At 51.0% G+C, this 13,625-nt stretch overlaps 1 protein-coding gene across 1 annotated transcript in view; it reads left to right on the plus strand.

Moving 5' to 3' along the window:
* LOC144161354 (uncharacterized) overlaps positions 1 to 6,441 on the plus strand; it is a 151,244-nt gene extending 144,803 nt beyond the window's left edge. The window contains exons 122-125 of the mRNA XM_077692105.1: positions 3,793 to 3,877; positions 4,702 to 4,862; positions 4,950 to 5,061; positions 5,981 to 6,441. Of these exons, the coding sequence (XP_077548231.1) occupies positions 3,793 to 3,877; positions 4,702 to 4,862; positions 4,950 to 5,061; positions 5,981 to 6,305 (683 nt within the window). The 3' untranslated portion in view covers positions 6,306 to 6,441. The remainder of the gene's footprint in view (positions 1 to 3,792; positions 3,878 to 4,701; positions 4,863 to 4,949; positions 5,062 to 5,980) is intronic.
* Positions 6,442 to 13,625: the final 7,184 nt, after the last annotated feature.

Genomic DNA, 13,625 nt, shown 5'->3' on the forward strand with positions numbered 1-13,625 from the left:
GCGAGGCATACCAAGTCACGTCGAGTCGAGCTCTGGCTCCGAAGCCAGCATGACAGAACAGAGGTGCGGGTTGAAGCTCTCGAGGTGCCCTGCATATGTGCAGATCTCATGCCTGCTCCGTCGGACGCAGACGTTTTGCGAATGCTAGAGGAAGGAATGAAAGTCGCAGACGTTTCACACGGTGATCACAGTGACGAGGGGATCGGTCTCTTGATTGGGGCTGATTTCTACTGGGCAGTGGTCACAGGATCGGTCAGGCGACTGGCTCCTAAGCTCATGGCAGTGGACACTGCTTTTGGGTGGACTCTGCAAGGCGAGGTTGGCACGACCCGATCTACGGCAATTTGTTCCACTGCGACAAGTGTGATGAGAGCGAGTGTGAGTGAAGAAACAGACAAAGAGATAGCTTCACAACTCCGGTCTTTCTGGGAGCTTGAGCACCTTGGTATCAACGAAACCGAACGAGTTTGTCCCGAAGATGCCGTTCTTCAGCATCATAAAGAAACGGTCCGGTTTGAAGACGGTCGCTACAAGGTATCGTTCCCGTGGAAGCCAACAGCAACGGAATTGAGCGACAACCAAGAATGTGCTGCCAGGCGTCTAAAGTCTCTAACAACACGCCTAAGTAAGAGCGAGCACCTAATGCAAGAATACGATACTTCCATCCGTGACTACATTAAGAAGGGCTTCGCGGAGGAGGTGGAAGAAAACAAAGGCAGTACAAGTCCGGTGTACTATATGCCACACCAAGCTGTTGTACGTCATGACAGCCAAACAACTAAGCTAAGGGTTGTTTTCGATGCCTCGTCAAGCACCAACAATCGCCCCTCTCTGAACGACGTTTTGGAGAGTGGGCCAAATTTGAATCCTGAGCTCATTGACGTACTGACCAGATTCCGCACCCATAACATCGCTATTGTTGCGGACATCGAGAAGGCTTTCTTGCAGATATCTTTGGCCAAGACGGATAGGAGCGCGGTGCGTTTCCTGTGGTACGAAGGAACGCCAAAGATCGGGGAAGAACTTCCTCCAGTCGTGACCTACCAAATGACAAGAGTGCCCTTTGGCGTAACTTCAAGCCCATTTCTTTTGGCAGCGACGTTGCACCATCACCTAAGAAACCTGCCTGAGCAGTACGACGGAACGGCGGATATCCTACGCCGTCACCTTTACGTTGATGACCTCGTGACTGGAGTGGACAGCCGAGAACAAGCGACGAAGCTGTGCCAGGAGGCAACTACTATTATGGGACAAGCAGGAATGAAACTGCACAAGTGGATGTCCAACGATGCCGAGCTGCTAAACTCATTGGAACAGGGTGCTGTTCAGCAGCAATACAATGACTTCGGACATGCTGCGGCCGCAAAGGTGTTGGGAGTGGGCTGGAACCTCCAAAGCGACGTGTTCAAATACAGGTTGACCGCCCTCATCGATTTTCTCTCCGCCAGAGTGGACAATAAGAGATTTGTGCTCCAAGTGTCAGCGAGAATTTTCGATCCATTTGGATTCCTGTCCCCCACCACAGTGAATGTTAAGATGATGTTTCAAAGACTGTGGGAGCTGGGAGTAAAATGGGATGAACTTTTGCCAAGTAGTTTGCAAACCGAGTGGGATCAGTGGTGCAGCGAGCTTCCGCTCATTCAACAGATTACAGTGCCACGCATGATCGCCGCGGATTTCGGGGACGATCAAACAAAGAAAGTGCTGCACGTTTTCTGTGATGCAAGCCCCAAGGCCTACGGCGCCGTTGCATACATCGTAACTACATCAGCGTCGGGAGAGGTAGGCGTCAGCTTGATAATGGCTAGAACCCGAGTGGCACCTCTGAAACGACTCTCTTTGCCCCGACTCGAGTTAATGGGAGCCCTAATAGGCGCGCGGCTGCGCCAATGCCTCGTAAAGACGCTGAGAATGGAGCACGCTCGGGTACGACTCTGGACGGACTCTACAGTGGCCATGTACTGGATCAAGGGTTCCGCCAGCCGATGGAAACCATTCGTGGCTAACCGAGTTACAGAGTTGCAAACACTGACCAACCCTGAAGATTGGGGGCATTGCCCTGGAGCGGACAACCCTGCGGATCTCTTAACACGCGGCATACTGCCCTCGGCATTGGTGCAGAGCGCACTATGGTGGAGAGGGCCCCAGTGGCTACTGAATGATGAGTCAGGCTGGCCGATGCTGGGTAATCAGGCGTCACAACAAGCGGATTCCTACAAAGAGGAAATGAGAGTGGCTGCAATGCCAGTGATGTCTCCATCGCAAGACCCGATCCTGAATCTCACGGATCATAGTTCGTTCAACCGGATACTTAGAGTGACTGCTTGGGTCCTCCGTTTTGTGGACAACTACCGGAAGAAAGATGAAAAAAGGAAGGGGTCACTCACAGCTGAAGAAATAATCACCTCTGAAAGGTACTGGTTGGCGACCATCCAAAAAGAAGCCTTCGGCGACGACATCTCGAACCTGCTCACTCAAAGACCGCTTTCGAAGAAATCTCCTGTGTACCTATTTAACCCGTACATCGATGAAGGCGGGCTCATGAGGGCAAGGTGCTGGGTCGGAGCAGCCTAAACTTTGAAGAGTTGACAACAATTCTCAACGAGGTGGAGGCAGTCATCAACTCGCGTCCATTGACGTTCGTTTATTCCGAAGCTGATGAGCCTGAACCGCTGTCGCCGGGTCACTTCCTCGTGGGGCGAAAACTCACTGCTCTGCCACCGCATCGTCTTCCGGCCGCAACATCTCCAGGTGGCCAGCAACTTGTTCGGCGCTGGAGATACCGCAGCACCATCGCGGACAACTTCTGGCGAAGGTGGCGCAAAGAGTACCTGTTGGAGCTGAGATCGGCACACCTAAGCAAGCCTACCGTGTCAAGTGGCCTACAAGCTGGTGACTTGGTGCTCTTAAAGGAAGATCACCTCAAAAGGCACCTATGGAAAACCGGTCGAATCACGGAAACCTTCAAGGGAAGAGATGGCCTCGTGCGATCTTGCAAGCTCAGGCTACCCGGGGGAGCGGAGGTCAGACGGCCCGTACAGTTGCTATATCCCTTGGAACCTTAAAAAAAAAAAAAACCATGAGCACAAGAAAATGCTCATCCGGGGGAGATTGTTGTATTATTGTAAGGAGCTGCAGACAACGCGGGGGACGAGACCGAGGAGGCGTCGGCGCCACACGCAGACGAAGATCACACAGGCTTGCCTGCCTCCAGCGGGTCACGTAAAGCGCCTGGGCCCCGTCACTCGACACCTCGTGCGATCGCCGCAGACGCTCTTCGGGGCGGCCACCGGAATTCGGGGAGACCCCTTCGAGGGACGTCTGTTTCCCCGAGGACGCCGGCGCACGAGAGTTATGTCTGGGTTTGTGTGTGTGTGTGTGTGTGTGTTGTGCGCGCAGTGAGTGAACGCTGTGAAATGAAGACGACTCTCCCACGCCGCCCGCTCCGAGGAGAACTCTTGCGTGGCGGTGGATGCCTGCAGCCACCCTCCCCATTCTTTTCTATATGTACACTTCTTTTCCTTCTCTCTCGATTCTGCCAATAAAGTGAGTCTGGAAACGGAACTCAAAGTGGAAGCACCTTCTGTTTTAGGCTCCTGCACGCGTGGCCTCGCCACCCCGTAACGATACGTGCTGAAGAGCGGTAACTTGTTTTCGTATAGATTATGCTGCTAAGCAAGTTATCTGCAAGCTCGTAAGAGAGAAGAACTACAACAACTTCCTTTCGTGGACTGCTGGGAACTCGTTGGAATGGTATTGAAGGAAAACTCGAGTGACTTTTTTCTCGTGCAGGTGCACCACGCGATTGCGACAGAAAGCAAATTGTGGAGGACTTGTTCACGTGTTTCTCGTCCAGTCCAGTTTCCAACAATTGCAGGTGAGGGAAAATTTGCTCGACGATCAGACAACGTGGCGCTAATACGCAAATACAGAGCTCAGCTGTGCGATATTTAAGCGACATTTAAACCACATTTCCATTGGAACTCGATGCTATCGCTGTTGTTAGCAATTTTATTGCGATAACGTCAACAGATAAAATTGGCACAGAGACGTCCATTTCTCCATTCCACCACCGCTTATACATAGTAGCAACGCTCACCATTGTTTTTGTAAACTCTTTCTCCGGGGCACATTCAGACAGTACCACATACACCCCGCGCTGCGTATCTCAACTCCATACCCTCCGTCGTAAAAAAGGCGGTAACTGACGGACTTGCTTGTTCTCCTAGGTTTATGCGTTGGGCCCAGAATTTCTCTGCGCGGAGTCGGAGGTTACGTCGCTGAGCGAAAGTTCAGCTACATGTGCTTCTACGCGATGTACTCCTTCACGGAGACTGTCTTCCTTTTAAAAGGAACTGTATCATTCGCCCAAATGCAACGATAGGGCTACAAAGGAGTGTTATATAGTCCTGAGAAAGCTATACAGTGGTTGAAAAATGTATCCTGGTTTATGGTTGGAGGCCGGTGCCTGTCTAAGGTAGTTGGTCAATTCAACTGCGCTAACCAGGAGGCTATCTTATTGCAGCGCAATTAAGAGCGTAAGAATCAAAAACTAGATGAGAGGTAGACGCATTTATCACGAATGTCAGCTTCCTTTCTAGGCGTAAACCTACTTCGGTTAGGTCATATTTTTCTTCGCCAGAATCTCTTTTGAGGTCGTAATTTCGGTAGTATCAATGAAACTCCATGTCGAAACCGCAGTTTGACCCTGAAGCACAACGCCACCAGCTTAGCCGAGCCGTGTCTGACGGAGGTGCTCAAGGGCCACCCCTGTAGCCGGAAAGTGGACGTGGTCTACGTGGCACGGGAAGCGTTCATCACCAAAGTGCAGGCGCACAAGCGTGACTGCAGCATGCTGAGATGTGAGTCAATCTTGACGGCCCTCCCTCTACGCGGCATGTCCCGTCTCTGGCGCGCATTCAAATGCGGCGACACCTTTTCCTTTGCAGCTCAGTACCGCCACTGCAGTCACACGGAATTTGCTGGCTTCCTGCAGAAGTGCTACGAGAGCTTCCTAAGAGAGGTTACTGGAAAGTCGATAGCCACGCCCAAGTTCTGCAGGTACATCTTTTCTCCACTGCGTGAACAGCGGCGCGCTGCTGTTCAGCCCCATTTAATCGTTTCATCGTTCACACCCTTGCCCTTTTTAGCCTATCACTTAATTCAAGCAGTCTGACAATAAGACTGGACATGCAGGTACCGCACAAGACTTGGACGTGTACAAAGGCGGAAAGGCTATTAAAATTAAGGATTATGAATAGCTTGGGGGAATGGGAGAACTGTTTCATCGATGCTTATAAAGGAGCGCCGGATGGGAGCAAATTGGCCTGTAACAAACCGCTGACTAAAGCAAAGCAAGAGAATTCGGGTCGTTAAGGGTTTTAACCCTTCAATCACTTTTGTAGCCTGGTAAGTAATACAGAAGATCGCGAATGAAAGCCTGGCTACAAAAAAAAAAAAAAAGATTAAGGACAAGAGCTGTGTTTTCCTTTTTCGGTTCTGCCGTCTGCGTGCGCTGTTGCCTGATACCAGGCATCCTATCCAACTTTGCCAAACGCTTTTTTTTCTCGCTTTCTCTGATACGAAAGAGGAAGCTTTGGCAGCCAGTAGTGTAGAAGCTCCATTCACGCAAGTGCCAGCCAGATGTCTTTCTTTACATGCTGCGAAATCGGTCGATGATCCCATACCCTTTTCCAGGGCATTGTATTCCCTGCTTTCGTACATCCCATTAAGCCACCCTTTTAGGACAGTTAGCATTTAGGAACACCAGCAGTAACAAATTTAGTCTATGCGTTTGTCCTCGGTATTGTTGATGAAGCTGAAGCAAGCATGCACTGTCTCCAACCGGCATCTGCATTCCCCATGCGAGTTCCTCTGATTACAGACAACGTGGCAGTTCCTAAGAGGTGAATCCCGCGCTCTCGCGGGTAATGCAAGTCTAATCTATCGCTCATGCTACCATTTACGGCGCACCTTGCAGGTTGTACCACCGGTATGGAAGCTGCGTGGACGAAGCCAGCGCCGAAACATCCTGCTTTAACGCGACTGGGATGCAGGCTCCGTATGAGACCAGCTTGCACAACTTCACCTCAAAATATTCGGAAGTGTGCACCCAGTACACACGCAGCAGGGGAAGCAGCGGCTCATTGCCGTCCCAGCACCACCACGACCCACAAGACAAGGCGGTGGAGTCAGCTGGCGAAGGGCTGACGTCAACCAAGACTTCGCGGACTGTGGTCTTCTGTCTAGCCGTATTGGCGGCAGCCTTCCTTTTATCACCCTATGCTTTCCAGATCCGCCTTTGAGATCATCTTTGAAGTGTGTTACATTAAAGTGCATGTGTACAGTGTACGCCTGAATATTAATGAACCCCCCAATAGGGAATCTTACCTATACAAAATTCGTGACAACACATCCAGGAGAAGGGAAGACAGGTGCAACAGCGGCAGATCCACTGGGGGAGGGGGGGGGGGGGGGGGTGTCGGCGATTGTCCCTCTGCCTCAAGCGGCTAAGCCTATAGTGCATGCCTTCTGGCCTTACGCTGAATCGCCTTCTCCTGCCAACATAATTCAGCCCTAGGTTTGCCTGTATACGCTCTAACCATGACTTGAGCCCCTATATGGAGGGTAACGTCAGTTGCGAAAAGTGTTTTTATTATTCCGCTATTTTTTCATTTCGCACAAGTCGGCTGTGCATGCAGCTATATGGAGAAATTCAATCATAGACTTGTGGCTGTCGTTGTCTAGCAGTTGGTTTGATTGGAGGTTATGCGGGGGGAGTGTAGCCGGTGAGATGTTTCAAGATAAGTGCACGTTCCCAAAACTAACACTGCAAATAAACGTTTTTACGCTTTCCTCCGGGCCTGGAAGCACTTCGAAAGCTATAGTTACCGCCTGCCTTGGGTATCACTGCGTGATTTTCTCACCTCACCAGACGCCTTTTCTAGTTAATGCTTTGTTTTTGTTTTGATTACATCCAAAGGGGATACTGAATGCGTTTCTTGTTGCAACTATAAAGCAAGCCGGGCAAAAGCAGCGGTATGGATTGGGTGACGTCGCTCAAGCACGAAAGAATGTCCAGACGGATAAGTACAGGAAAACCTATTAAGCAAGTTTTTAAGTTATCGGATCTGCATAGTGCAATAATGTTTGGCTTGGGTATTTTGTGGTCACCTAACCTACGTACCAAATGCACTCGTTGAGTGAGTACTAAAAGCACTCTAGAATTTTGTAAACAGTTGAAAGAAGTGTTGCAGATTGCCTTTAACCGATAGCTGGCACAGAAACCGGGGAGGCCCCCGCTTGCACGTAGATCCGGCGTAATTGCTGCATCTGCGAGGATTTTTGGGGCGAGATCTATTTCTGCCGCGTACGATCACCTGGGAGGTCGGATGCACGCGGGAGAACGAGAGCTCACGTGGTGCACCGCATATCTAGGGTATCCGGGGCAGAGAGCTTGAGAAGAGGCAGTGGATGGAAAGAGAAGGGAAGTTGCAAGCTGCAGTGCATCCACCACAACATGTACGGGAACACCCGAGTGGCGAATCCAGTGGACCCTTACCAGGAATGAGCATTATGACGCAAGGACGCACTCACGGCGAGGCCGAGTGCTTGCTTTGGGCTTTTCTGAAGATCATGTTCTATTTGTGTTCGTTTTGCTCGGTATAGGGTATGACGCTGCGTTCGCAACCGTGGAGATCACGAAGGCTTGAACAAAGCAGATCATGTCGCTCTCCTCCATGCGTGATGTGTGTTTATTCTGCTAATCGTGTAAATGCTGTCTTTTGGGGGCAGCAGAACGGCCAATTAAGCTAACTGGTAAGAATTCCCATTAATAGTTGATGCCCTCTGAAAAAAGTAGCGGTGTAAGGCATTACTTCATGTCGTTCTTTGCGTCGGATTAGATTAGGGTGCCTGATATCCATAGGAACTTGCATGGTTTGATGACTCGTCGCTCCGGGGTGACCTACATAGTGCCCTTCCTTCTTGGTGCGGCGTCGCCATACCACGAGGAGCGCTGATTGTTCGGTTGAGCAGGCAACCTGCACTCGTTCGGAAACTGACTGCTTCCCCTGCCAGCTGTAGGGTGTCTTGCAGGCCTGCGAGTGAAAGTGCGTGGCGTAGATTATACTCCCCACGTGTCCCTGGAGGCCTCGGAACGTGATGTTGAATATGAGTGGGCAGAGGACCAAGCCTTGGTGATGTTCCTCGAAATCCTAGAGTGATGGGGTCGGAGGGGACGCCCCCGATCTTGGTTAAGGCTTTGCGGTAAGTTAGTAAGTCGATAATGTAGTCGCATGTTCTCTCCCCGCATCTTCAGGCAGCCGAGGGTTTCCCCGTGTGTCACGTTATTAAAGGCCTCCTTTAGGTTGAGGGCGAGAATGGCCCTCAAAGAGGGACGTGTGCAGGGACGACGACCTTCTCCTTCCGTTGGATGAGCACGTCCTGGCTGCCGACATGTCGTCTAAAGCCCAGCATGGTGTCTAGTATCTGCTGGACTTCATCCAAGGCTTTTTTTAGGTGTTTGGGCATTAGCCTTTCTATGATTTTGCCTGCGCACAACGTGAGGGAGATCGGTCGCATATTCTCGATATGCAAGTGTATGAGGCGTATATCTGCCGCTTTCCATTGGGTTGGTATCTTCCCCGTAAACCTGGGGAAGTGTTCTATGAGAGCCGCGAGGTCTCGGTCGTCCGGGTTAACCACAACCTTACTGGTGGACACTGCTGCATGGGCAGGGCACGGCGGGCTCTTTTCTTGTACTATTGGCAATGACGGCATTCTGCTAGTGTAATTGTATTAGTCCGTAAAGTTCGATGTTCGTCGAACTGGGCATATTGTAATGTTCGATCAACGCCGTCTGTACAACGGTGCCCACCGCGTGAGCTGAAAATGGTGAAACAGCCAGTTTCCTGTTGCTCTTTCCTTCCCTTTCCCGCTCGCTAGTCTTCGCATGTAATCCCGTATCGGGACAACGTTTATAGGTCGGGAAGTGACCCGCTTGGCAGCGCCGCTATGTGGAAGCTATAAGATGTAACTTACAAAGTTTGTCTAGCCTTTACGAAGTGGATTTCTTACGTGTCCGTGTTTTCTCTGTCTGCCTGGCAAGCTGCGTGCCAAGCTCGAGCGGTGACGTAAGGCGGGACACCAAGAGTTCCTGTATAAGCTTCGCCAGAGTTCACCGTCTGATTTCTACGAACCGCTGCGTCGCTGGTTCCCCTCTGACTGGAAAGCCCGCTTTCAGTGCTGCGCACTCAACTCCTTTTCCAGTGGGGCGCAGGTCAGCGACTGCAGCTGTCCTGCGCAGCGGCCGGCGCAGCCGGCAGAACATGTATGCGCCCCCCAAGTGAGATAAGGCCGAATTCCCTTCAGAACTAGGCTACACCTCACCCGAGTTAGGGTGCCTCGATGCCACCGGACGTGCGTGAGTCGAGGCACCCTAACCCGGCTACAACTGCAGCGGTCGCCAATGAGCTTTGGCGGTCGTTAAACCAATTTATGGATGACGCAGAAGCTCCTGCCACCGATTCTCGGCTCGGACACACTGCCAGAAGTGCAGCCTGTCATGACCGAAGCCAGTCATCAAACGACAGAACGTTGCATAAAAAAATTGGGCCCATCTCCCTACGAGGGGGGACTCGAGTAAATGCGTCGCGTAGGGGGTGGGTGTATTGCGTTAACGTTAGTGTTTGGGGGGTGGTGGTGGGGTGGTAGTGAATGTGTTAACTATTATTGCTTATTACTATTAATTATTATTGCGTTAACGTTTAGTATTGCGTTAACGTTTAGTGTTTGGGGAGTTGGTGGTAGTGAATGCGTTGTATCAGCAGCTTCTTGACGTAGTTTGAATGAGTCAAGGATATAAGGCGCGTTCGTAGCCTTTGATTCTGTGTCAGTATTGTGGCGCAGTGGGAAGAGCACCATGTACCTCGCGTTCCGCCCACAGGGTCGTGGGATCGAAACCAGGCGCCGATAACTATTATTTTTTTTATAGTGTAGGGGGAGGGGTGCGGACGGACAACAACGCTGCACCGGTTGTTGAGAGCGAGGAGGGTACGGGGGAGAGACGCGCACCTGCGCCTCGCCGCGACGCGCATGCGCAGTGAGCGTGTGGACGCCGCCGCCGACGGTCGAGGGACATCGTGCGACTAAGAAACGCTCCGCGTTTAAAATGTGAAACAAAAGGGTTCAATAACAAGCACGACCCTACTTTGCACCGCCGCTGCAACCGGAGCGGTGGCTCCTACATGCGTGACGGGTGGCTTTCCCGCACGACCTTATAATTCAAGATGGCGGAAGGATGTGCAACTGTGATCACCAAGGGGTGCTATAACAGGATCTCTATGCAGGCCACACCGCGGACGATCGGCAGAACTAGGAGTCCTTACTGTGCTCTTTGGAAAGCGGGTGACGCGACAGGCAATATTTGCAGGGGGTGTCGGTTCGATATTGAGGCATCCTACACCCCATTTGTGGAATGGTGAGAAAAAGTTTCCTCCCAATTATGCGAAAATCCAGAGTCAGCGTGAACAGGCGATGCTTCCAAAAATGTCGGATGCTGCAAAGAGAACAACAAAAAACTGTGGGGAATTTGTGTCTGGGATTTGTGTCTCCTACTCGCCACCGCCGACACGTCTCTCAAACTGTATCCCCTCGCCACCACCGATGCCTCTTTCAAAAGCTGTAAAATAGGCTGATAATGGCCCTAGCGCGTTTTCAGTATTTGAACTAACTTGCTATGAGACGGACGCGTGTCGTTCGCTCAGATGAAGAGCGGAAATTCGCGCTGCTGTCGGCCCGCAAAGAGGCGCGAATGGACGGTGCGGAAACAACGGACAGCCGGCCCTGCAGGATGTGTAGGCGCCATTGCCGCCTCAAGTTCCATTTCGTCGAGTAGGCGTGATTTTTAAAGCAAAGCTTTTTACCTCTATCCCCCAAGGGTTCTTTGGCGACCGTTGGTGTCACCAAAAAACTCCGCGAACAAATAAAGGAATTTACTGGCGCCGCCAGGAATCAAACCTGGAACTAATATAGTAACAAAGCCAATGCCCGTTGTCTTACCGATTTAGCTACGAGTCCACGCTAACACGGGGAAGGCAAATGGTGCTCTCACCAAGCACATCTACGGGTTAAACCCCTGCATTCTCATTGAATGCCACGCGATAGCGATTAAAGGAAGCTTACACCAACCCATGCCATCTCACTTCTCGTACGCAAATGTGCTGAAGCCTGTGGCTTCCAGTATTCACGTAAAAAATTAAAGCCCCTTGTCGTCCCCCTCAAGCCAAACGACACCTCAAGGAACACATTTAAATACTCCTTGATGGACAGGCCTTCACTCCAAGCCCCAGCAGCAAGACCCTGGGCCTACATCTTCAGGCCAACACCAAGACTAACGTATCCTTGCAGTGCCTTAAAAAAAGCATCAATAAAATCATACACATAAGGCCAGTTGCCACCAAGAAGCGAGGCTTCAAGGAATCCGATACATTTCGATTAGTTCAAGCATTTGTCCTCTCAAAATTACTCACGTCAACCTCCTGTCTCCTTCTCGGCAAGGAGGACATAAAGATGCTTTATATGATGATTAGAAAGGCGGTTGAGCAAGCCATTGGTCTTCCCATGTGTGCGTCCACAGAGAGGCTCCTTAGCACGGGGCTCTACAACACGGTGGAAGAGCTGATAGAGGGCCATCTTTCTGTCCAGAAGCTCCGAATGAGCATAACTGCGGCGGGTCGCCGCATCCTTCACTAGATTGGCTGGACAGCACAGAATGTCACTCCGCTTTATGTACTCCTCGACTTTTGGCGACAAGAACTAAAGATGCTCCCTTTGCTTAGAAATATGAACCCCTCACACGACGAGAGTCGCCACAAGCATGGACTCAAGCGCACAACTCCATCCTTGGTGGGGATCATGCAGTTATCTACACAGACGCCTCCCAACACCGAGGGCAGGAGTACGCCATCATCGTGGCTACCTCCAACCAAACTCCCTGCTTGTGCCTCATTCAAGCCCCAAGACATGACGGCAGCAGAAGTGGCAGCCATCGGCTTGGCTCTCACTCAACCAGGGGTTCGCAAGGTAGTCAATGATTCCCAACAAGCCTACCAGAATTACCAGTCGGGTTCGGTGTCCAGGCCGGCACTGCGTGTGCTGAAAACCGGTCCCCAGATGGTTCCATTCAGCTAATCTGGACACCCGCTCACGCTTCCATAGAATGCAACGAATACGCCCACCAAGCCTGCACTTTACCACCTGTGCTATGGAGCAGTACGATGACAGCACGGTGAAACCCTCTTGTCTCGTTAAGGGACATAACACATCATTATCGCCTTCTGAGACAGACCCTACCTTCACCTTACCTTGATCTTTTCATAGAACAACAAACTACCCTTCGGCTAATATAATCCGGCTCCTCCTCACACCCGACGCGTCTTCACATAATGCACCTGATTCGCTACGACGCTGAAAGTAAATTTTGCTCAGAAGTAGGACCACTCCGCCACATAAAGGGGGTGTGCGACTTTAGCACTGAGCACCCTCCTCTCTTTCCGTGAACTACCAAACAACAACAATGGGATACACTGCTGTCCAGCCACTCTCTGCTTACCCAGCTTCAGCTGTGGACAGAGCACAGGCGGCGCGGACTGAATATGGGCTACAGTGAAGAAGGAACCACTTCCCTGGGCCGCACTCTGGGCCGCACTCTGGGCCGTTCAGAAATCCGAATAGAAGTACTACCTCCTTCTCGTCCGCCGTCTCTGCATCCGATCTCGTCGTCTCCGTCCTTGACGGCAGAGACGGAGAAGTGAGATCGTCTAACACTGGGTTTGAGCTTTATTATTATTAAAAAAGAGTTTTCACTGATGTGCTACACCAACAGAAGTCAACCAACCACCGTTGATGCATCATGCAATATTTTAACCTTACCAGGAATATCTCTTTGAAGTAATAGAGGGTGTGTTAACTGCATTTTACTTCTCTCTGGTTTGATTATTTGTAGAGCGATGCGCGTGCAGTTAAGTGACGTCGAATGGGTAAATGTTTTGGGTGCCGTTTAAGCTTTGCTTTCCAACTACATTCACAGGGTGGATTGGCGCTAATTTTTTTTTCTGTAGTTACATAATACCCCTGTCACACAGGCACTTTCAATCCGGATCGAAGCAAAGCGCGATTGATTTTCGAGCGCACTCGACGCACCGCCTCTGCTACATGGCACGTTTTAATCCTGATTGAAAAGTTGTACCGGTTTCACACACGTGCGCCAGATGGCGCCAAAAATGTACTTCATGGCAGGTGTCTGGTAACTTTGCGCGGATGTAGGTATACCTAACTATATAAATGTTAGAGGGGACGAGAGTATCACCGCTTTCGTCCGATCGCGTTGGGAAACCTCAATTGCGCTTGAGAAACCAGGATTGAGTTCGAGCGGGATCGGGTTCGATCGCGATTGAAACTGCCGTGTAGCAGCGCCCGACCCGAATTGAACTTGATCCGCTTCGACTCAATCGCGATTGAAAGTGCCCGTGTGACAGGGGTATACTTGCTATATTTTGCTTTTCTGCGAATTTGCCTTGTTTTGCGATCCAATAACGCACTCCTGTAGTGTACCGGACACTAGC

Source organism: Haemaphysalis longicornis, unplaced genomic scaffold (assembly GCF_048455015.1).
Source record: "Haemaphysalis longicornis isolate Haplotype H1 unplaced genomic scaffold, Haemaphysalis longicornis Haplotype H1 scaffold_1, whole genome shotgun sequence".
NCBI classification, from domain to species: Eukaryota; Metazoa; Arthropoda; class Arachnida; order Ixodida; family Ixodidae; genus Haemaphysalis; species Haemaphysalis longicornis.